Below are 20,999 nucleotides of genomic sequence, written 5' to 3' on the forward strand. Positions count from 1 at the left end.
TTACAGGACCGGTGTAACGTGAAAGAGTGTTCGGGGACAGATTAATCGTTACGTATTTCGATTAAATTATTTAATCAAATCAAATAGGATAACAAGGACGTAACATTTGCAAAAAATGCGTACGTGGAAATATATCCCGGGAATTTATTTGTCCTCTGGTTTATTGAATACAAGCGTGTATCCGCATTTGCCGCAATAATGACGGTCTTCCATTGCCGCCATGAATACACCGGCGCCACACTGCTCCATGGGGCATTCTCGTCTCAAACGGTGAATTTTTCCATTTTCATCTACCTGCAAAATCATTTTTCACGCTCGATTTAAGATGTATACCGCTGCGATAAAAATTATGACGAAAATAAAAAAAAGGGGAAAACTCGAGAATGGATGGTAAGAAATAAGAAGACAATTTTTACCTTATAATATTTGAGCACAGCAAGCTTGACCTTCTTCTTCTTGTGCTTGATTTTCTTGGGGGTAGAGTAGTTCTTCTTCTTGCGTTTCTTAGCACCGCCTCGCAAGCGCAGCACCAAGTGCAAAGTGGATTCTTTCTGGATGTTATAGTCCGACAAAGTCCTGCCATCCTCCAATTGCTTACCAGCAAAGATCAACCTTTGCTGATCCGGTGGAATTCCTGAAACGGTAAAATATTCCACTTAGAAATTCAAATCTACATACTAATTCACTTAATATTAATAAAAATGTATAACATTTGCGATCTGTTCCATTTACGAAACGTTCATCAGATAATACGCTTGGATGAAAAAGCCGATTTTTGTCAGATAAAAATACAAAGATTCAACAGTTGGTTTTCTCGAAATAAAAAAGACGAAATATCAAGATTTTTTTTTTTTTTTAAATTAAGTTTTAAAGGAGCAAACAAATATTTTTTCCATTTAATTTTAAATAGATCTTATTCAACGATCAATTTAACGTAAATTTTAAGTTATTCTCCAAGATTGATTCTTCCTGCATATCGAGAATTTTCTCACCTTCCTTATCCTGAATTTTCGCCTTTACATTTTCGATCGTGTCCGACGCCTCGACCTCGAGGGTGATGGTCTTCCCCGTAAGAGTTTTCACGAAGATCTGCATGATCAGCGATTCTATAACACGTCACATTGATTTATGTATTTCAGTTGGTCAAATTAATCCTTAAACCCTAAAAAAAAGATCATAGACATTGTGGCATGTTCCGAAACTTCTTCCTATTCATACACAAGAAGCATAAAAAACTGGGATATATATATATATATATTAAATTTTAAATATTAAAACTATAAAATATAATTTTTTTAAAGAATTTCATACAAATCTAAAAACATCACTAAATTAAAAAATGCAAATATATGTAACATTAGGATTGTAGGCCAGAAGAAAACAGGAGAATGGCAATTCAAAAATATATCATAACTTTAAGATAAATTAAAGATATGTAAAAATAAATATACACAGAGCAGAGTGGGGAAAAAACCTCGACGTCATGAAACACACATACTTTGCTGAAAGAGTTAATTTCTACATTTTTCAAGAGACGTCTTAGCGCTTCTGAAAAGTCGATATTGAAAGTTTCCGCAAGATTTTGCACGTAATATCAATATCTTTTTTCTCGGTAGGTTCCACCGGGGTGGTAAACCGAAGAGAGGTTAGAGGTTAGACGCGAATAAAAATGGAGACTACTTAACCAACGTATCAGTCAAAAGAGCGAAGAATCGTCAACCTTGGCGAACGCTCGTCCAAGTATCATCGATCGAGCGCAATTATCGCGGCAAATTGCGATCCCGTGCAATCGCTACAATATGGTCCGACAATAATAACCACGTGCTACATAAATAGGCGAACAATCGTCTCGGGGGATCACGTTTGTCACGCCACATGTCCCCACAGATATTTTCTCGCCGCGTCACGGACACAACACAACGTAAAATGTCATAGATCGGAAATATTTGACGTTTAGCGTAACAAAATGCGAAAATAAATACGGCAGCTTCGCGCGTTTGATCCCATCTTCTTTTCTAAATTATAGAAAATCAAGGCAGAGAGAACGTACCTCCGACCAGGCTGCGAGAACGCGAAAAAGAACGAGCGGATCTCTTATGGGAAACAAAACCCGAGAGTACGCATGTATCATAGATGTAGGAACAATGGGCGCGTTCGGCAGACCAAGCCGCTCTCGGTTGCAGTCGAACGTGCGTGGTTCTTGCTTTTAGAACCAACCAATCAACGCAGAGCGTTGAGAGAAGACGACAACGGTTGTTCCGCTGAACGCGGCGAATGGCTGAAAATTCCCTAGAGTATCTACGATTTCATTGGTCGAAATCTAGTGAATCTGTTCACTTTTGTGATTTTTACCTCGTTTTATACGTAATTAAGTAATTAACTCCCGGTGAGTGTTCAGCGATCTAATAATTCTCGCGATTTTCAATTATTGCTACATAAAAAAATCAAAATTTTGAAAATAACCAAATCATAACGCTGTTTAAATCGTTGACAAGTATCACAAATTAACGGGCAACTTCCATACCACGTTGAAAAAACCAGTTCTCGTCCGATCACTGAAGTCAAGCAACGTTGGGCACGGTTAGTACTTGGATGGGTGACCGCTTGGGAACACCGTGTGATGTTGTCCAAATTTTTTGTCTCTTCCCTTAGCATTTTTTTTTTTTTTTTTTTTAAACATTGTTATAATAACGATAGTAATTTTTTTGCTTTCTTCAATATATATCAAAAAGTATAAGCTAAAAAGAACAGACCTAAAAACAGACCTTACACATTGATAGAAATAAATATAAATCTATTTATTTAATAAAATAGGTTTTTATATTTCACGTAGATGAAAAATCACGTTATCGTCATACTTACGACAAAGATGTTGTTCGACGGTATGTGCGTGTTCTCAATTTTTTTGCATCATTGATATACAGTAATACAACATAGTGGTACATACATTGTCAAAATTAATAAATCAAATTATTTGAGCAACGCGCGAACAAATTAGATGACGATGATAATAATAAGTATTAAAACAACGCGCTCTCTTTATCTGGCTTTATCTTTACTATTATACGTCCAAAAAATATGTATACGCGTACTCGCAAGATATACTTATCCTTATTTTTTAATATAAACTACTACATACGTTGCCATCAGCCATACGTACCGTTTACGTACAATAAAGAATTTGAAAAATTATCAGTAGCGTCACAATTTAAGAATTATAACACAAGCGCTAAAAAGTCTATACGAGCAAAACGGAATTGATACATCCGTCATTCTCAGGATTATTCGTAACTTGAGCGAACTTTCCCCACACTACTTTGCCCGACTGCGTTACGAGGCCCAATTCCGAGATATTTACTTCGATAACGGTTCCCTTAGTAATAACACCTAAATTCGTGTACATGGGCGAGCTTGGATTTTTCTTGACGCCAATGATCGGCAGGGAGAAGGTCGCCTTGAGTTCGGGATGAGTGACGTGAGCGGTTTTGAATCTCAACGCCATCGGTCTGATGAATCTCTCGAATTTCGGCGGTTTCCTCGTGAAGTTCTCCCCGACGAAGGTCACCTTGGTCACCATCCGTTTCCACGATTTCCGTTTCGTCTTGCCGCTTCGCACCACTTTGAAAACCTCGGACTCCGATTGCGCGCGAACTTTCGGTATCGGAACGTCCCATTTGCCAGCTTTCTCCTTGCGCTTCTGCTTTATCATATTCGACAGCACTTTCGCGCGCTTCGTGACGTCACGATCCAACAGGTATACGGGCAACGCTCCCTCCGGCAGCTTGTCGGACTTCTCCTTGACTTTCTTCTCTTCGTGAGCTTTAATCTTCTTTTTCATTTGGATCTTCTCATTGCGTCGCTCCTTATTAAATATCTTAGCCTTTATGCCACGTAAACTGCGAGCTTGCTCCGCTCGTTTGTGAGGCGCACGGGCCTCTCTCTTCCTCTTTCTCTCCTCATAGTCCAGACGGCGACCGTAGAGCTTACGGTGCCTCTCAATGTATTCGTTCTGCGGCATTTTCCTACGTGGGTTTCTGTACTCGCGTGAAATTCAACCTTCCTGAAAAAACAAATCAAACGATTCAATATTGACCCACCGTAAACTTATATAATTAATCCTCTTACGTAACAAATAACATTTTAAATATATGTTATACTTATAACAAATACACAATTTCCTACAATGATAACTGTACAATGATGATATAGCCATATATCCTTATTGCATTTAACGCCGTAGAAAAAATGACATCCAATTGAAAGATAATTTCATTTGTATAATAGATTCTTCTATTTCATAATATAAATTTCTAGCTTACACACAGTTGATTTTAGTATTAAATATAAAAATACGTTTGTTAAATTTTTAATAAATTTTTGTAACTACCACACGTTGTCATAAAGAACATATGTATCACCTACAAATTCAGCTTGATGAAGGAAGTTACTTAAAATAATTACAACAACAAGAATTTTAATATAAGTGTTTTAAAACGTGTGCACATTTAGACAAGTGAAATAACCTCTGTACTTTTTAAGAATTTATCTCTCCCGAAAAAGTCTCCAAGTATTTACAAGATATTGGCATTTATGATCAATGACATCGTGTAACTTTGAAAAGAGGTTAAGAACGACGAAAGAAAATAGAGACTATTCACAAATTTATAAAACGTTAAGCAATATTTATCTCAACGAATATATTCGTCTGAGTATTGTCTCTGTCGAGTGCGGTTACCGCGAAAATAAATTGCAATTAAACGCAATCGCTAATCGCAACACGTGCCGCGGTAGGCACGCAGTTGCACTGGAAAGTGGAAGCACGTGTCCAAGACCAAGATATCCGAAGTAGATTATTTTCTTTTTTTTCGAAATCACAGACAGCTAAGTCAAAACCTACCTTCGCAGGAACACGAAATCAACGAAAATGCGCGAGCGGATTCACGGGAGAGAACAACCAGCTGAACCAGCTGATTCTGAACCAGCATACGAGACACGAGACGAGGTTCGAACCACATAACCCTTACGACCATCAGCAGCATTCCCGAGAAACTACTTTGCCGACTGCCGAGGCGGCATCTCTCAAACGATAAACGAACGAAATGAGTTCGGATGGTAACAGCGACAGGGGGAGGGAAAAAGTCTGCAAATTTAAATTTAAATTTTTATATACTTTAAATCGCGAAGAAAGCTCTTAGAGTTAACGTTTTGTTTGGATGTTTACTATATTATTGATGATATCTCTTGGGATTAAAATCCGTTCGACGAACGCCAAGATCCTTTTCAAACGAAAATCAAAACGATATTTTTTTCATCTTAATTGGTTCAAAGGAAAGAGGGTGGACGGAGCAAGAACCAAGAACACTGACCTTTGCCTCATCTCTGTAATGGGATTTTACCATTTCTCTTTTATCTTATCACGCTTATCTGTATCTATCGTAGTGCATGAAGATAATTTATTTTTTGTTGACAATGTTAAAAACATTTGTTTGCAAGTTCTCTTCTCTCTCTCTCTCTCTCTCTCTCTCTCTCTCTGCAAAAAAGTTGAATATAAAATCTCTTTTATACGTATAAATATTGGAGTAAAATACATAAGACAACGTTTAATACCGTTTTCCTTTTGTAATAAAAGTATCGTTACAAATTTTTAGGTAGTTCGTCTAGAAGTGCAAGAGCCTGTTAACAGTGAGCAAGCAGAATTTCCTAATGAATCTACGGTCACAGCTGTAACAGTACCGCCTATATTTGCTACGAAGGATCATCTAATTGCAAACTGGTTTTCATGGAAGAACGAAATCCTTGCTTACTTGAGGAGGATCGACAAAGCCGGAGACAACCGACACTTGTGGGGTATCGCGCTTCTAAATCGTATGGGTCCCGTTGGGCAAAAGATTCACAGAACGTTCACTTTCTACGACAAGAACGAGCAGGAAGATATAACTGCGTTAATTAAAAGATTTGATATCTACCGCATGTACGGAGATGCAAAAAGAGGCGGCGAAGACATCGACAGATACATCAATGATTTGGTAGTACGTATGGAAGTACCTGTGTAATGACCGTATACTTTCGAATGCAATTCTTCTAGTTATTTGTACATTTAACTTTTGCAGTTTATCGCTGTTACGTGGAATCGCGATGATCCCGCGGCAATTGTGAAGGAGAAAATTACACAAGATATAAGTGCTCGACGTTTCACGGGAAAAGCTGCGCTTCTCATAGAAAGTAAAGGAGAAAATTTCATACCGTACTTGCAATCGTTGGGTCTCAACGATATTGTTCCATTCTGGAAACAGTGTGAAGATTTAATGGCACAAAAGATCGAGGAAACACCGAAACGGGACTCTACCTATACCGAGCCCATTGGAATAGAATATACCTACTCGATCGAGTATGGAACACTCGAAACGAAACCGATGCCCGGCTTGGAGAAATTGCTTACACTCGTTGTTTTGTGCCCAATGCAACGAGTGTAAACAATTAAATTATTTCACGGATAGATATAAAGCTAAATACATATATAATTGTGCTAAATGTGGAATGAATCATCTCAATTTACATTGCCCGGCATATGGCGAACTGTGTACAAAGAGCGGCGAGAGAAATCATTTCTCGTTGAAATGCCCCTCCATGACAAGTTGCTCAAAATGTGGTACGAATCATGCGGCATCGATGGGTCCAGCGCAGGGTCAAATACATCGTCATTATAAGAAACCGAATCACTTGGAAGAACAATGTTCGAGCAAGTTGAACGATGGTCAACTTATACCTACGGCACATGAATCTTTCATATAAAATATTTTGGCTAAATATAAACTAATATAAAATATTATTTTGTACAAAATTAACAATTTTATGTGCGTATTGTATATATATATATATATATATATATATATATATATATAAATTGCATTTTGAGGACGAAAATAGATAGAAAATAATTTTTCAAAATGTTTTCGTATTATTTATTAGATTAAAAATTTACATTACGCCTGATCACCAGTCGGCATGGACTTTATAATGTCAGAATTGCCAGGATCTGTGATCGAGAGCGTACAGACACGGAAATATTTACCGCAGGCTGTACCTAATTCGATGTTGTTCCCCGTGTAATGATGCACGCCAGTTTTCGCCAACATCGCGTAGTACTCGATCTCCGATTTCCTGTTAAACCCAGACAAAGTGTGCTTTAGAACATTGGAGAGTTACCGAAGTTAGTTTAAAAACCCCACGCGCTTACAAGCAGGGGCAGGAGACTACTCCATAGTACTCCTATTCGATTTTTAACGCACAAATTGACAATCGTATCGCTGAACTTTATGCAATTTCAATATATGGACTATTTATTTAATTGATATTCCATTAGTTCTCAAAAACTGAGAAAATTTTATACTTATAAATTCATCAAATTCATCGATTCAAGAGAAACCATGTCTTTGTTACATATGTCAATTTGCTGAGTACAAAAGGAGTGCTACTTCTCAGTCTCACCTCAACGGCGGCGTGTTACTGGCAATGATGACCAATTTCGCTTTGCCTTGACGAAGACTCTTCAGAGTCTGCTTATAACCAAGAACGTATTTACCAGATTTCATGACAAGTGCTAATCTGGTGTTGATGCTCTCCTGAGCCTTTTTCTGTATAATCCAGCGATAAAATTTCATTAAATACGCTTAGCGTCATAGAGATAACGAGAAGTCAGATCGCAACGCGTGTCAATTAGAACGCTGATGTACTCGCTACGGTATTAGACGGAAATAAAGTTTAGAAGGAACAATATATGAATGCTATTCGTGTACGTAAGCCAACTAGTTCCCAACTGCCGCGACACGTGAGCTTCGTTCCATCAATCCATTTAATTGGAGAATAACCACAAATACGATTCGCGTGCATTACAATATAATTGTTATAATAATATTATAATAAAATACATATTTAAATTAACGTATTGAAATAATTCAACGTTAAACTTCGCTACGAGAATATTCGTGGCCGAGCACGTGGGTGCGGCGGCGGTAAAATTACCTGTTTCTTCTGAGCCACCATTTTTGCGATCGGCGGTTCTTCTCGCGGCTGTAACAATATTCGCGATTATTAATCCTTCATACGTTTAAACAATTAATATGCGCGCAACAATATGTACGTTCGGAACCCTAATTAGATCTCGCGTACCTTCCGACGAGACAGACGCTGAAAAAATGAACGAGGGAAGAGGGAACTCGTCCACGAATAGGCACGAGTTGTGAACGATACGTAGAAAGGAACCTATCGAAGCCAAATAAAGCCGCTGAGTAGCGGTCGAACGTGCGTGGCTCTGCCGCGTCATGAGTTATCCAATCGAAACGTTTTATTTTACGACGTCATTTCCGACCCGACGCAAGATCTTGTCGGAAATGACGTCGTAAAATGAAACGTTTTGATTGGATAAATCTTGACGCGGCGTCGTGACGCGACGCGCGACGCGTATAGTGGGAACGCAGCATTACGTTGACCGAGCTGGAATCCGATTGGCTCTCAATGAATATGCTACTTTTGGGATCCGATTGTTTTACTGCACCTTTTGCACTTGGATTTGTTATTCTTTCTCAACGTTTGAATATTATATTTACCTCCGTTAGTCGATTTTATCGGTCTTTCTCCATACTGTAATTCGCTCTTTTCAATATTATTCCCTTTTAGCTGACTTTTACATCCAAGGAACTTAAAGAATTATGAAGCAGGTAATATATGTCCCATATTAAAAATTGGACTCCTCGGATAAACTTCACTTCATGTGCAACAGCCATTACGCAAAATCGAGTGCAGGTAACCGCGAATCGCGAATCCTCCGATATATATGCAACGCGGATGCGGCGAGAATGTGGCTCTTCGAAATTGATTTAGCGATTGGTTAATCGCGCTAATTCATGTGAATAATTATGCACGGCCATTTTGTGCCGTGCGCTCGTTCTCTCTACATAATCGGCCGGACATCGGAAGTTTTTCGATGCCGGATCCCCGTCTGCATTTTGCGGCGCTGCGCAATGTTTTTCCCGAGTGTCGCACGTACTGCACGTAGTACGATTGTTTATCCGCCATTTTGTTCTCTGCCGTCGTACGCGCAGTTTTCGGCACGGTGGTCTCCACTTCAAGATGAATACGAGCCGCTGAGGGCGAATTCGATCTGCGCATCGTCTCGCCGCCTTGCCGTTTCTCCGCGAGAAGCGTTCGTCGCGCGAATAATGTGAAAAATCCGACGGGGGAGTCTCTAAAGGACGTATACCCGTGATGGCAACCCGTGACAAGTTTTACGTCCGACCCAACTTTCCTGACTTTTGAGGCCAAATGACGATTACCAAATAAAACGGACGGATTCTTCGCCTCGTTCGTCACGTAAGTCCGTCCGGAGCATTAAGCGGCGTGTGCGCGCCGAGCGACGCCGAGTAATGAAATATTTTTGTTCGACGCTTACGAGACGTCGGAAAAGTGATCTCGGATCGATCCGTGTCACGGTTGTACTAATGTGTGTGTGTGTGTGTGTGTTTTTTTTTCCCTCAATTTTGTGAACCGTTATCCGATCGCCGTTCCCGTCGAAAAGAAATGGTGTCATAACTGAATCCGTTAATCCTATTAATCTTGTTGTACATCCTTCGCGTTTGCTCCGATCAATCGTGTCGATTGCGCTTAGCAGCTGTTGCACCCGTATACTCCTTTTAGTTTGGTTACGTTGATGGTACAAGTTTATGTATCAGCTACGCATATTTTGTATAATAAAATTAAGGTACACTGATTCACGCCTGTTAATTTGACGATGACGTGTTAATCGTACGTTTATCGTATTGACAGAATAAATTTGTAATAATTTGTATATCCGTTTATAGAGAGTATACGTGGGATGACTGTCGTAGAAACAAGATACTTTTATAACACAATTTTACCGTAATATTCGGTAATATTGGATACAAGTTTTCGTGTAACGCTGCAATTAAGTAGATTCATCTTCTAATGGTTGAAGAAATAGTTGTTTTATCATAACACTGTCTTTTTGCACTTTTGCATGAAGGAAAACAGAAAAAATCTTACTACATCTTACGTGTTACGTTGGATTTAATTTTTCAACCTTTTTATTCTTTTCTGTGACTTTCAGCTATTGACGCACTTGCTATCTTGAACGACACACGATTTCGAACACTTTGGAACATTTTATAAAAATCTAAGTCTCATGTTAAATATAAGTTGCTTGTAGATTGTTCAAAAAGTACATCCATTTTATATGCTGGCGAGAGTTCGAACTTAATAGTAATTTGGTTATACATTTCTTCAATTATAAATAAATAAATATGGAAATGTGACGTAGATAACGATTAAGATCATGTATTATGTTATTACATTGATTTAGTGATTAAATTCTGTTATCTATATTATAATTGACGGTACGCTTAACATTTTGTTAAATTCTACTCGTGTACCAAAGGTGATATATTTGATGTTTATTTTTGAATATTGTGTTGTAGAATGTCAGGGCAGAGCGGTGGACGTCGAGCGTGCTTGGCCAAACTTAACGAACATTTGACATGCAAATTATGTGGTGGATATTTTATCGATGCGACTACCGTCATAGAATGTTTACACTCATGTACGGTATCTTTTTTTATAACGCTACGTGCATTCGAGCTACAACTGATGGCTGGATATGTAATATTGCTGTAAGATTTCTAATGTTTATTTTTTTTTTACAGTTTGCAGAAGTTGCATCGTTAAATATTTGGCGAATAACAAGTATTGTCCGATCTGCGAGGTACAGGTTCACAAAAGTAGGCCGCTGTTAAATATACGTCCCGACTATATGTTACAGGATATTGTTTATAAACTGGTACCTGGATGTTATCAAAGTATGCTTTTTATTTAATGGGAAGAGACTCGACTTTCTTGTCACATTAGGTATAATAACGATGACGAAAAATATTGTTTTAGACGAGATGCGATGTCGGAGAGAATTTTATGCGAAACATCCAGAGGCGTGTAGTCAAGATGCGATGCCTCCGGAGGCTCGTGGAGAACCTGCAGACTCGCACATATATTCTCCGGACGAATCTCTCAGCTTGTCCCTGGAATACTATAATCCTTGTACAAAAGATTTAAATGAGACGAATGCTGGGAAATCACTTTTAAGGCGATACTTTCGGTGTCCTGCAGCAGTTACTATATTCCATTTACAAAAACTAATAAGGGCCAAGTACGGCCTTGGTGATGCAAATAGAGTCGATATAATGTACGAAGAGGAACCGTTGTGCAGTAGTTATACGTTAATGGATGTGATGTATATCTATCATTGGAGGCGGGTATGTATTCAATTCATTTAACGTTACGTTAATTTCATTAAGAGGCATACTTATCCACGCTAATACTATATTTATTATATTGCAGAAAGTACCGTTACATTTAAGCTATAGGATATTCGAAACATCTTCGAAACGCCTGAAATTATCGGAAGACAACGCGAACTATAATAAATCGTTAATGGACGCTGGTATCGATTCCATAGATCTGAAGGACGAGAAGTCGTTGAAACGCGAGTGGAAAGAGGTGCAATTAAAAATATCGGAAACAGGTGTGATGAGCATAACCGATATATCGAGCACAGTGCTCAAGAGGGAGCCAGGAATTGAGACGTTGGAAGGTGAAAAAACTGGAGGGGAGACTGTGACTTCCATTGCGGAAATTAATAAAGCGGATTCAGTGAAAATAGAAAATTGTGGTGTGTCTAAGTCTTCTGTAGAAATAATACCGTCTACTTTGATTATTGACGCACAAATGACAAAAACTCCAATATTTTCTGAAACGAGCGACGCATTCCTCGTTACAAATGACATTAAGTTTACAGGCGACAATTTATCGACTAACTCCAATTGTACGTCGCTAACTAATCAGCAGAATGGGACTGCGACGAGGCAGGCGAGTGAAACGAGAAATTGCACCGCTTCTGCAAAACTGCAACAGGACGCACAAGAAGTAAAAATTCCCGATCGAAGCGTTAAAGTCGAAGATAAATCGGAGACGGTTTCGCAGGGGCAAAAAGGCATTGGTCACTCAGCGACGCAATTTACGGAGGAGAACGTAATTGTTATTGAAGACACGGAAAAGACGGATGCGCATGCGAAAAAAATGTCGATAAATAACAATAACAATAACGCAGATTTCCAGGCCGAGACTCAGAAGGAATGCATAAGAAGTTCGAACGAGGCAAAGATGGGAAGTGCTGGATCGAAAATTGACGCGTTGAGCGTAAAATTACAATTTCAACCGAAAATGGGTCAAGTTAATAACACTTACTCCAAGAGAGCGCCGAAGGAGAAGCGAGCGACTCTTCAACAACAAAGTGCGAAAAAGTCTGACGTAAAGTCATCGACCGAAGACGCAAAGCTTACTGACGCGAAAGCGCAAACGAACTGCGGGAGTGTAACGGGTAAAGTATCAATTTCGACGGCGACTCCTTCGCAGAAGTCAGCGTCCGCGTCCGCGTCCGCGGTGGCGTCTCAAAATACTTCGAACTCTTCGTCCGGATCTGACGAGCAAAAAGCTCCCGACGAGAGGGATAATCAAAATATAAATATCGATTTGCAGCAAGCTTTGAATTTGCTGGAGCAAAGAAACTCACCCGTACAAACGTCGACGGAATCTGTCCCGAGAACGAGTCACGCCGCCGATGTGGCCAATCAGAGATTACAGAGCAACGATATAGCGGCGGTGAATGAGAACATCGCGTCCACCGTACCGAACGTTTCCACATCCACGATCAGTCACGCGACGTCGACGTTCCCTTACACGCTTCACGACATCGTGGCCAACTCGGCCGTTCTGAAATCAGCACTAAATTCCAGCAGCATACCTCAGAAACCGTTAGGAACGCCTTCCATTGCTTGTTCAACGTCCAACAACCAAATGTGCCCGTTGCCTCAGTTCAACGTGCAACCGTCATCCATAAATGTGTATTCCATACCCACGTCGCTGAAGAATAACTACGGTAACGTCGGTCAGGATGTAAATACCGTGACGGCCATGTCAACGGCAACGATCACAACGACGGCAATGTCGAAACCGATGTCAACATCATGCCCGATACCTCCGTGTCCGGACGCGATCCCCATATCGCTGATGAAGCAGATGTCCATGCGCAAGCAGGACGTGACCGCGAAAGGTACCAATCTGAATGAGATTTGCGCGAAAATCGGCTCCAACACGATTGGCTCGAAGATCAACGATATCTGCGCGAAGATAGGGGAGAACTCGAAGGAGAAGAACAGAACGGACGCGCACGGTAAAGCGGACGTGCCGGATCTGCTTAGAATAACCGGTAAGAAGAACTCTACGCCGTTATTGCCCAATTCGGACACGGCGATCAAGCATATACCGAACATCCCGAATGTTCCGGTGTATACACCGAGCAGCAACGCGGCGACGATGGATAATAAGAGCACCAAGCCCGCCTTACCTACGTCGACGTCCGCCGGCGCGCTGGCGGTGCCGACGTCGTCGGCATCGGCGCCGTCCCACGCGACCCAGAGACTGGCGCTCCTCACGAAGCAGAGAACGATCGGATACAAGACCCTGCGCGACCCGCCCAAGTCCTGGAATCCCACGTTGTCGAAAAACAACTACGTGGCGGCGAAGAATCAGGCGAAGGAGATGCAGAATCAGGCACAGACCTCCGTATCCGACGGCGCGAACAAGCAGATCCCGTCTAAGCCGGCCAAGATCTTCAAGATGCGAAACATGCCGCGGTACCTGGGTAATCCCGCGTCAGGCGTGAAACCCATGTACGGGGTGACGAACGACGCGAAGGAGAAGGAGCAGTCGACGGCCAACGCGAAAAGCGCCACCCTCAACATGATGAAGATCGATCCCAAGACCCTGTCGCCCATCGTCTCGACGATCAACTCGCCGATCGTCTCGCCGCCGCCTTACTCGCCGAACGCACGGAGCTATCAGAACACCCCGTTCTCGCGGGACATATGCCGGAACACCGGCTCGCCCATATCGCCGAGGAACTCCCCGGTAAATATGCTGTCGACCAATCCATTCATACCGTCTCCCACGCCCAACACGAATCCCCGGATCATATATTCTCACTTTCCACCCCCGTTCCCAGATGCCAGCCGATTCCCGAATCCCCTGATACGGTCGCCCATCGGCATCCCGCCTCCCAGTGCCTTTCACAGCAGTCTACCGCCCTCGATCAACAAGTTGTACCAGCGGTCGAGCTACATCCCGCAGACTACCGGTTACGCGCCGGTTGTCGGCCAGCCGCCGACGGTACAGAGAATACCACCTAGCACGCACTCGTCCTCACCGAAGTCGCCCAAGGCCTCCTCGCCGAGCTCGATCTCCTCCGCATCGTTCAATCTCGGGAAAACGGAGTCACAGTCGCCGATCACGTCGACGGTGGACAGCGTCGCGCTGCTGCTCTCCAAGAGCGTGGCCGTGCCGGTATCGATGCCGGTGCCGGTGTCCGTGTCGCTGCAACGCGAGCTAAACGCGTTCAATCTATCCAAGACCGGCGGCTTGTCGCCGAGTTCGACTTCCAACGTCGTCAAGACGTCAACCGCGAGCGACGCTGACGTCGAGGCGCAGCCGAAGCCGAACTCCTCCTCGATGTCGATGTCGCTCAATTTGCCGACGAGCGCGGAGACACCCGAGAACTCGTCGAACGGCACCAATGAACGAAAGCAGGGTAAGGAGACGGAAGTGCGAAAGGCACAGGAGACCGCGCGACGTAAAGAGGACATTTCCAAAGCGAAGCTTACGGAGACGAGGTGCAGCGTCGAGACCGCTGAGAACGCTGCGAGCCTACGTGACAAAAGGGAGAGGAGCCAAGCGGCCAAGATCAACGGCGACGTTACAACGGAACAAATCGCGATTAAGAAATCTAAGGAGGACGGTAGTAGCGACGTGACGGCGACGAAGGCGGAGGCGACCGAACGAGACGGCCAGGTAGAACGGCCCTCGTCCAAAGAACGGAATAATATTCCGAAGAACAGCACTCAAGCCAATATCAACGACTCGCCGGCGGATGATTCCAAGAACGAAGATCTCTGCAAGAGCGGTGAGCAGATACAGGGTAATAAATCTGAAGTACAAAAAAGTGAAGCGGAGACGTGATCGTGAAATAAGAAGGATTAATCATCTTTAGATGCGAGTTGCAAAAGGTCTCGCTACGCGTATTCGGTGGCATTTAATTCGGCACAGTGCGGCTTAAGTGTAGAATGAATCCTGTAACAAGCTTATACACGGCCCATGTTCTGACGTTTACTGCCGGTGAATCTAGCATTTCCAACCGCACGATTGAGTGTGTGTATGCGTATGCATATTGTATGCATGATACATGTTTATATACAGAGTGATTCGTATAAAGTAACCGATTTGATTATTAGCAAAATTTGAAGACGTATGAAAAAGTAGCCCAAATGAATACTGTCGTAACTAAAAAAAAAATTTTTGATTTTGAGTTAAGCCCATAAAAAGTGCCTAAAATGATCTATGTTATGACAGTGTCACAAGTCTACATGCGAAATTCGTTGCACGGGGCTAAAGTGTCGTTCTTCTTTTGAGCCGGTTATATTCGCGATTTCTTGGATAATAGTATCGTAAGCTAATTGACAAGTGAATCACGGTAGACCGCTTCAAGAAACGGTATAAGTTATGTTAGGTCTGTTTTTTTTATTGCTGCGCTGGACTGCACTAGAACTTTCCTTCTCGCTTTCGCCAAATTGCAAACGTATACCCAGTTCACTTCAAGTACAGAGAGTGTTCACTATCACTAGTAAGCAATAGAAAATAGACCTATTGTAACAAAATATCATAATTGAAATTGCGTGAGTTCACAATTCAAAAGAATTGAATTTTTGTTTTATCTCTCCCCTGAAAATCGTGAATTGTTGAGTAGCGACAGTATTCTTCTCGGGATGCGATATAGTGGAAACGATTACTGTTAATTTCATTATTATTTTTTTAATGGGATGCTTTTTATTTTATAGTCTAATAGCCCTTTTTAAGATAAGTTTAATGATTATTATATGAGGACATTGAAGGTCAGTCAAGGTGTGTGTGTGTGTATATATATATATACACACACGCACACACACATACACACACTTGGATATTTGTAAAAATTGTGCTTATGCCATCTCTGCCGGCGCATTACGAAAAATGTCAGAAATGAGCTGGTTATGAAGCTGGATGCTGATAAGTTTTTACAACATGTGCATCATGTGAGGAGCAAAGAGCACTTATGACCATTGTTGAAGATGTTTCACGACGTGTTAGAAATCTGTATATTTCTGTAAATAGCAATCGCAAAAGATCTAATTATTTTATATTATAAATGAGTTTTTTATTATGACAAATATGTTGAATATATTATTTTATAAGTGTACGTTAATGATATAATTATGAGGTCGTCTGAATTTTCATACGCATATCTTTATATCTAACACTGATATTAACGTTATTGACGTTAATCCACCATTGTTACTGTACTTGCATACATGTATAGATGTGTATCTAAGATCCCACTTTTATTCCCTATATGTCTCTCCCATATATTTGTTTTTTATTTCAAATGAATTTCAAACCGATTTATGTTTAACGGACGTTTGTAACTCTTTGCCACCGCGATCCTTAGCCATTTCTATGATATTATTCGATATTGAATACAATGATTAAATTGTTGAACGATATTTTATTTATCAAAATATGTGAAACTATTTTGATACGCCACGATCATATATATCGTGTCATAGTATGAAAAAAGCAGTGAAATATGTTTCAAGTGGAACAGTCTCTATGTCATGTTTTTCTTACTTCGTTACACATATATTACATATTGCAACATAACGAAGCATATATATAATTATTTTTTTTTCACAGATACGAATATAAGTTGTGCACTGAGCACTTGGCAAACAGGTTATCTGTAAAGTTATATATTTAAATCAACTATATGATTTGTATCTTTTAGTGCATATGCTTGCTGTTAATTTGTTAATAGCGTTATGTATAATGCATTATAATGTCTTAATAACATATAATATGCGTTCTTGTGCATATTAAACGGATGCAAGTTATTCCTTAGCGTTAAGTAACTAAAAGTGTTGCAATCACTTTTTCGATAAATAATGTAATTATGGAAAAAAAAAACATGTTTATGGAACGTGTGAACACATATAATTATTCATAGTAGGAAGAGAGTACCCATACACACGAGCACATTAGATATGTGTATAAAAAAGTATTAAGTATAGTTGATCTAATTAAATTAATACTAATGTTACCTAAATTTAAATTATACATTTTTATATCATATAAGATTGATGAAAAAAATTTATATAGTCTGGCAGCGTTGAATATTTTTGAAAGGCCCTTTATTTATGTATATTAAAAGGGATTATGTAGGATTGTACTATATATATATATATATATATATATATATATATATATATATATATATATATGATGCAATAATGTTTCTGAGAAACAATTTTATTTCCAATTTTAATATTTTTTTAGATAATACATCTTTGTACAACATTTTAAGGATGTTCTGGACGGTTTGTCAAAGTGCGAAGTTGATGAAAATTTAATATCATGTTCTGTATCCTCTTTCAAAATTCGGGGCTAAATTTCAGATCGATTCACAATTCAGATAAAAAAAGTTATCAATTGTTTAATATCCGAGTTTTAGAGAGAAAAGTGTAAACATTAAAAAATGCTACCAATATAATGATATTTTACACACAAGTAGCAACCAAATTTGAAACAATTTACAAATTTTTTTTAGATTTTTTTGAAAAAAAAAACCTAACAGTTAGTTTTATATATATATGGTCACTAAATCTACGTCTTTTACGTTCTATTAGATTTGCCCTAACTATTTATATACATTTTTTGTCTTTAGATCCGGGGAGAATTAATAGCGGTGTTTTTAATATTTCCTCCATACTTTTAGTTGGGACGGTGCCTCCAGAACATCCTTAATGTATTTAATAAGCAATATCGGTTAAAGTATGTGAAAATAAAATTCTCAGTTTACATGTCATTTTGTACAATCGAGAGCCAAAATGCTATCTTTTTTTCGACGTAGAGAGATCGAATTGCACTTGCATCGAGCTTTTTTCTCTTTAGTAGATCAATGGTTGAATAAAAAAGCACAGCGAGAAGAAAAAAAAGAGACTAGTAGAGGAAAAAGTTCGAAAGCACTTCTATTTGCTATTTGAATCGATAGCATTTTTGCTTTCCACTGTATCTATTAGTGATCTGTAAAAGATAATAATTTTGGAAAAACGAAAATTGAAATGGAATTAACGATTTTTTTTTTTAAGATTACTCTTGTTATCGAAGTTATACAACTATATAAAATGTTATCAGTTAGAGTATTCATAATTACTAGAGCACACTCTATTTTTATTAAATTTTAGGTTTCTCACTTTCAGACCAATCCAGTATCAAAACGAAAGTAATATAATTTTCGAGGGTAATTTTGAAAATATTCGAAGAGACTGCTAATTGGTAGTGAAATCTCCGAGGCCTTATCCCGTCATATATCGAATAATTAATATGGAACAATAAAAATGATAAAATGTATATGCGATATGATTACGACAAAAAAATTAGTTGACAATTAAATACTGTGATCATTACGTTACTTCATCCTAGATGAAAAAGATATTTTAACAAAGCAAAATTATTAGTCGTAAATGCATAATATTTTTCTGTCTCTCTTTCCGTCTTTCCTCTCCCTCTTCCTTCTCCTCCTTCTCATCTGTTCTTTCTGCGTTTTATTTCTCCCTCTATATATCTCTGTATTTTCTTTCAACTCTATCTAATCCATATGTTTTTTCATTTTTAATAGTATATTTATGCATTGTATTGTCCGTTTATACGATTGTATGCATCGATGAAAAAGCAAACAAACGTGAATTGAGAGAAGCATCAACAAAGTGAAGTTTTAAATAATTTTAATGGTTGGAGATCAATTTCTCTTAGATATGCTAATTTTATTTGTATATAGTGTACTACGATTATAAAATATATATTACATAGTAATATAGAGAAAGAATTACTAATTAATATAGTTGTATATTTAATTAAAAGGATATAACCACACAGCATGTATCTTTCCGTCGAAACAAAAACAAATTTTTAGATAAATACTGGGCTGCAGAATAGAAAATATATTGTATTTTTAATCAGTTTTTATATATGTGTACATGTGTGTGCATATACATGTATAAACATATAAAAGTAATAATTCTATATGGAATTAAAAGATATTCTCTTCGCTAATAATGCAAAAATATAATTGACTGCACCTACATAAAACTGTATTATTAATATAGAACATTTATCCTTCATATATACAAAATCACTGTCAAAGCAAAGTTAAAGAATCTCTAAATTGCACGTTATAATCGTCTATCAGATTTATATATTGGATATTTTTTCAATGTGTCGTACAACATCCTTCAGCTTGTGCACCAACTCTTGCAGCTGTTGTACGGTACACGTAAATGTTACATGTCTCATTTGATTGCACTCTTTTGTACTCATTCGTATGTCATAAATTGGTACGTTGGTAAAACGAGTGCTCATCTGTAAACAATACAATATTTAATTATACAATTTTATACAGGTTACATAATGTAATTCACGAAAAATGTTTATATCGGTGAAATTACATTGTACGAAGTAATAAGATCAACGTAACAGTTGATTAAAGGATAGTGAATTTACCTTAACGCAATGATGTAAACGCCAATCTATGTCCACTACGTGCGGTAAGTTATTTCCTGTCAATTCCAATTGAGTCTGGATATTTTCCTTATTGTTCATGTACCTACTACATAGCGTATCAATTCTTTGCCCACTAATATGTTCGTTATATAGAAAATGTTTCAGGCTTTCTTCATCACAGTCGTGTCGAGCAGCCTCTACGAAGAGGCAAGATATATTGGCAAAAGCAGCTTTTAACAGATCGGACTTGGATGGATATACATTAGCGACAGCAGCTACAAAAGATATAATTAATTATATAAACATTTGTATTTCAAATACTTCTATATTGTGATAAACCATATAGCGATACCTACTTACTTTTTTCGTTGCTAACGTTCTTAGAAATATGCAACATTATAATATCTAATAATTGTAGAAACGTTTCTTCGGGTAAGACATTGCTATTTTGGATGTTTGCTACGCCGTCGATAATTTCCTTCGCCAATTCCATCTCGACGTAGTACAGTATCAATTGTTCTCATCAAATCTATATTAGCTGGTGCGCGCATGTACTCCAACAATTTGAATGATTTAAATCAGATCTTTGAAAATCATGAGGACTGATTAATGTGTTAGAGATGTTGTTTAATTACAGCCGATAGTTTTGCCTAAATAGAGATAAAATAAAAATTCGATTAATTAGAATTAAGTATATATATATATATATATATATATATATATAATTCTTTATAATAATAAGTGTATTTTATATAGATATTTCATATATAATCATGCCTCACATTTACTGAAATGTCAGAAAATTGTAATACCTCACCGTTTTTCGAAAAGATTTAAATTAAAATCCGTCTAAACATCACCCACGTCGGCCACATCTGAATTCTGAACTTCAACCACGCGAGGTTTGTGTTTTATAACACTAGACTGCATTAGAATAACAAAAAAGCACAGTATACATTGAGACGATCCATGGAGGCAGAGAGAAGGATGAGAGGCGCAATGACGGCGATTTTCTTGGGACGCTTTTGCAGGCCGTACAGTAGCGCCACACATCCACTTTCAGGAATTGGAACTACGAGTCACATCCACTTTTCGATGCTGTCGATGAGAATTTGGTTCATGTCCGTGCTATGTATACATCCACTTTTCGATATTGTCGGTCTTTGGTGGTTCGTGTTGTCATAAACCACCAAAGACTGACAATGGCGACAATATCGTGTTGACACAAACCACCA

General features: G+C 38.9%; 5 protein-coding genes, 1 non-coding gene and 1 pseudogene across 9 annotated transcripts; 3 read left to right on the plus strand and 4 right to left on the minus strand.

Annotated features, from left to right (window-relative positions):
* Nucleotides 1–120: 120 nt before the first annotated feature.
* On the minus strand, nt 121–2,151 carry Rps27a (ribosomal protein S27A). Its single transcript, XM_077424194.1, has 4 exons — nt 2,051–2,151; nt 993–1,106; nt 417–634; nt 121–294 (listed from the first exon to the last, which is right to left on the minus strand). The coding sequence occupies exons 2-4, from the start codon at nt 1,093–1,095 to the stop codon at nt 145–147; spliced, it is 471 nt and encodes a 156-aa protein (XP_077280320.1). The 5' UTR covers nt 1,096–1,106; nt 2,051–2,151; the 3' UTR covers nt 121–144.
* Nucleotides 2,152–2,510: 359 nt separating this feature from the next.
* Nucleotides 2,511–2,629, plus strand: LOC143907438 (5S ribosomal RNA). Its single transcript, XR_013259846.1, has one exon. It is a non-coding gene; the product is annotated as a 5S ribosomal RNA (ribosomal RNA).
* A 168-nt stretch (nt 2,630–2,797) lies between these two features.
* On the minus strand, nt 2,798–5,160 carry Ip259 (NSA2 ribosome biogenesis factor-like IP259). 2 transcript variants are annotated; one of them, XM_077423800.1, is made up of 2 exons: nt 4,898–5,160; nt 2,798–4,060 (listed from the first exon to the last, which is right to left on the minus strand). In XM_077423800.1, the coding sequence occupies exon 2, from the start codon at nt 4,016–4,018 to the stop codon at nt 3,239–3,241; it is 780 nt and encodes a 259-aa protein (XP_077279926.1). In that variant the 5' UTR covers nt 4,019–4,060; nt 4,898–5,160; the 3' UTR covers nt 2,798–3,238. The 2 variants fall into 2 exon arrangements, with proteins under 2 accessions (XP_077279926.1, XP_077279927.1); XM_077423801.1 differs by lacking the exon at nt 4,898–5,160 and adding an exon at nt 4,532–4,678.
* Nucleotides 4,925–6,881, plus strand: LOC143907308 (uncharacterized; annotated as a pseudogene). Its single transcript, XR_013259829.1, has 3 exons — nt 4,925–5,002; nt 5,649–6,029; nt 6,111–6,881. The product of XR_013259829.1 is annotated as an uncharacterized LOC143907308 (transcript).
* Nucleotides 6,882–6,938: 57 nt separating this feature from the next.
* On the minus strand, nt 6,939–8,267 carry Rpl30 (ribosomal protein L30). Its single transcript, XM_077423808.1, has 4 exons — nt 8,170–8,267; nt 8,023–8,070; nt 7,489–7,634; nt 6,939–7,161 (listed from the first exon to the last, which is right to left on the minus strand). The coding sequence occupies exons 2-4, from the start codon at nt 8,041–8,043 to the stop codon at nt 6,984–6,986; spliced, it is 345 nt and encodes a 114-aa protein (XP_077279934.1). The 5' UTR covers nt 8,044–8,070; nt 8,170–8,267; the 3' UTR covers nt 6,939–6,983.
* A 457-nt stretch (nt 8,268–8,724) lies between these two features.
* Nucleotides 8,725–19,101, plus strand: LOC143907186 (uncharacterized). Its single transcript, XM_077423784.1, has 5 exons — nt 8,725–9,369; nt 10,491–10,612; nt 10,716–10,868; nt 10,951–11,318; nt 11,404–19,101. Exons 2-5 carry the CDS (start codon nt 10,492–10,494, stop codon nt 15,133–15,135), a joined length of 4,374 nt encoding a protein of 1,457 aa, XP_077279910.1. The 5' UTR covers nt 8,725–9,369; nt 10,491; the 3' UTR covers nt 15,136–19,101.
* Nucleotides 19,102–19,190: 89 nt separating this feature from the next.
* On the minus strand, nt 19,191–20,831 carry LOC143907197 (COMM domain-containing protein 3). Of its 2 annotated transcripts, none has more exons than XM_077423804.1 (4): nt 20,582–20,831; nt 20,125–20,414; nt 19,765–20,039; nt 19,191–19,623 (listed from the first exon to the last, which is right to left on the minus strand). In XM_077423804.1, exons 2-4 carry the CDS (start codon nt 20,255–20,257, stop codon nt 19,456–19,458), a joined length of 576 nt encoding a protein of 191 aa, XP_077279930.1. In that variant the 5' UTR covers nt 20,258–20,414; nt 20,582–20,831; the 3' UTR covers nt 19,191–19,455. The 2 variants fall into 2 exon arrangements, with proteins under 2 accessions (XP_077279930.1, XP_077279932.1); XM_077423806.1 differs by having other exon boundaries at nt 20,577–20,831.
* Nucleotides 20,832–20,999: the final 168 nt, after the last annotated feature.

The sequence above is a fragment of the Temnothorax americanus genome, unplaced genomic scaffold (assembly GCF_048541705.1).
Source record: "Temnothorax americanus isolate GAGA-0224 unplaced genomic scaffold, ASM4854170v1 Scaffold8, whole genome shotgun sequence".
Lineage (NCBI taxonomy): Eukaryota > Metazoa > Arthropoda > Insecta > Hymenoptera > Formicidae > Temnothorax > Temnothorax americanus.

Bases quoted from the DNA above. Each gene is read 5' to 3' on its own strand.
- Rps27a (XM_077424194.1), bottom strand. From the start codon at position 1,095: ATGCAGATCTTCGTGAAAACTCTTACGGGGAAGACCATCACCCTCGAG. The intron at 635-992 runs GTGAGAAAATTC...TTACCGTTTCAG, and splicing joins GAAAATTCAGGATAAGGAAG to GAATTCCACCGGATCAGCAA. The intron at 295-416 runs GTAAAAATTGTC...ATGATTTTGCAG, and splicing joins CTGTGCTCAAATATTATAAG to GTAGATGAAAATGGAAAAAT.
- LOC143907197 (XM_077423804.1), bottom strand. From the start codon at position 20,257: ATGGAATTGGCGAAGGAAATTATCGACGGCGTAGCAAACATCCAAAAT. The intron at 20,040-20,124 runs GTAAGTAGGTAT...TATCTTTTGTAG, and splicing joins GAACGTTAGCAACGAAAAAA to CTGCTGTCGCTAATGTATAT. The intron at 19,624-19,764 runs GTAAATTCACTA...TATTGTTTACAG, and splicing joins GTTTACATCATTGCGTTAAG to ATGAGCACTCGTTTTACCAA.
- LOC143907186 (XM_077423784.1), top strand. From the start codon at position 10,492: ATGTCAGGGCAGAGCGGTGGACGTCGAGCGTGCTTGGCCAAACTTAAC. The intron at 10,613-10,715 runs GTACGGTATCTT...TTTTTTTTACAG, and splicing joins CATAGAATGTTTACACTCAT to TTTGCAGAAGTTGCATCGTT. The intron at 11,319-11,403 runs GTATGTATTCAA...ATTATATTGCAG, and splicing joins ATATCTATCATTGGAGGCGG to AAAGTACCGTTACATTTAAG.
- Rpl30 (XM_077423808.1), bottom strand. From the start codon at position 8,043: ATGGTGGCTCAGAAGAAACAG. The intron at 7,635-8,022 runs GTAATTTTACCG...TGGATTATACAG, and splicing joins TGGTGGCTCAGAAGAAACAG to AAAAAGGCTCAGGAGAGCAT. The intron at 7,162-7,488 runs GTGAGACTGAGA...TGGGTTTAACAG, and splicing joins AGTAACACGCCGCCGTTGAG to GAAATCGGAGATCGAGTACT.
- Ip259 (XM_077423800.1), bottom strand. From the start codon at position 4,018: ATGCCGCAGAACGAATACATTGAGAGGCACCGTAAGCTCTACGGTCGC.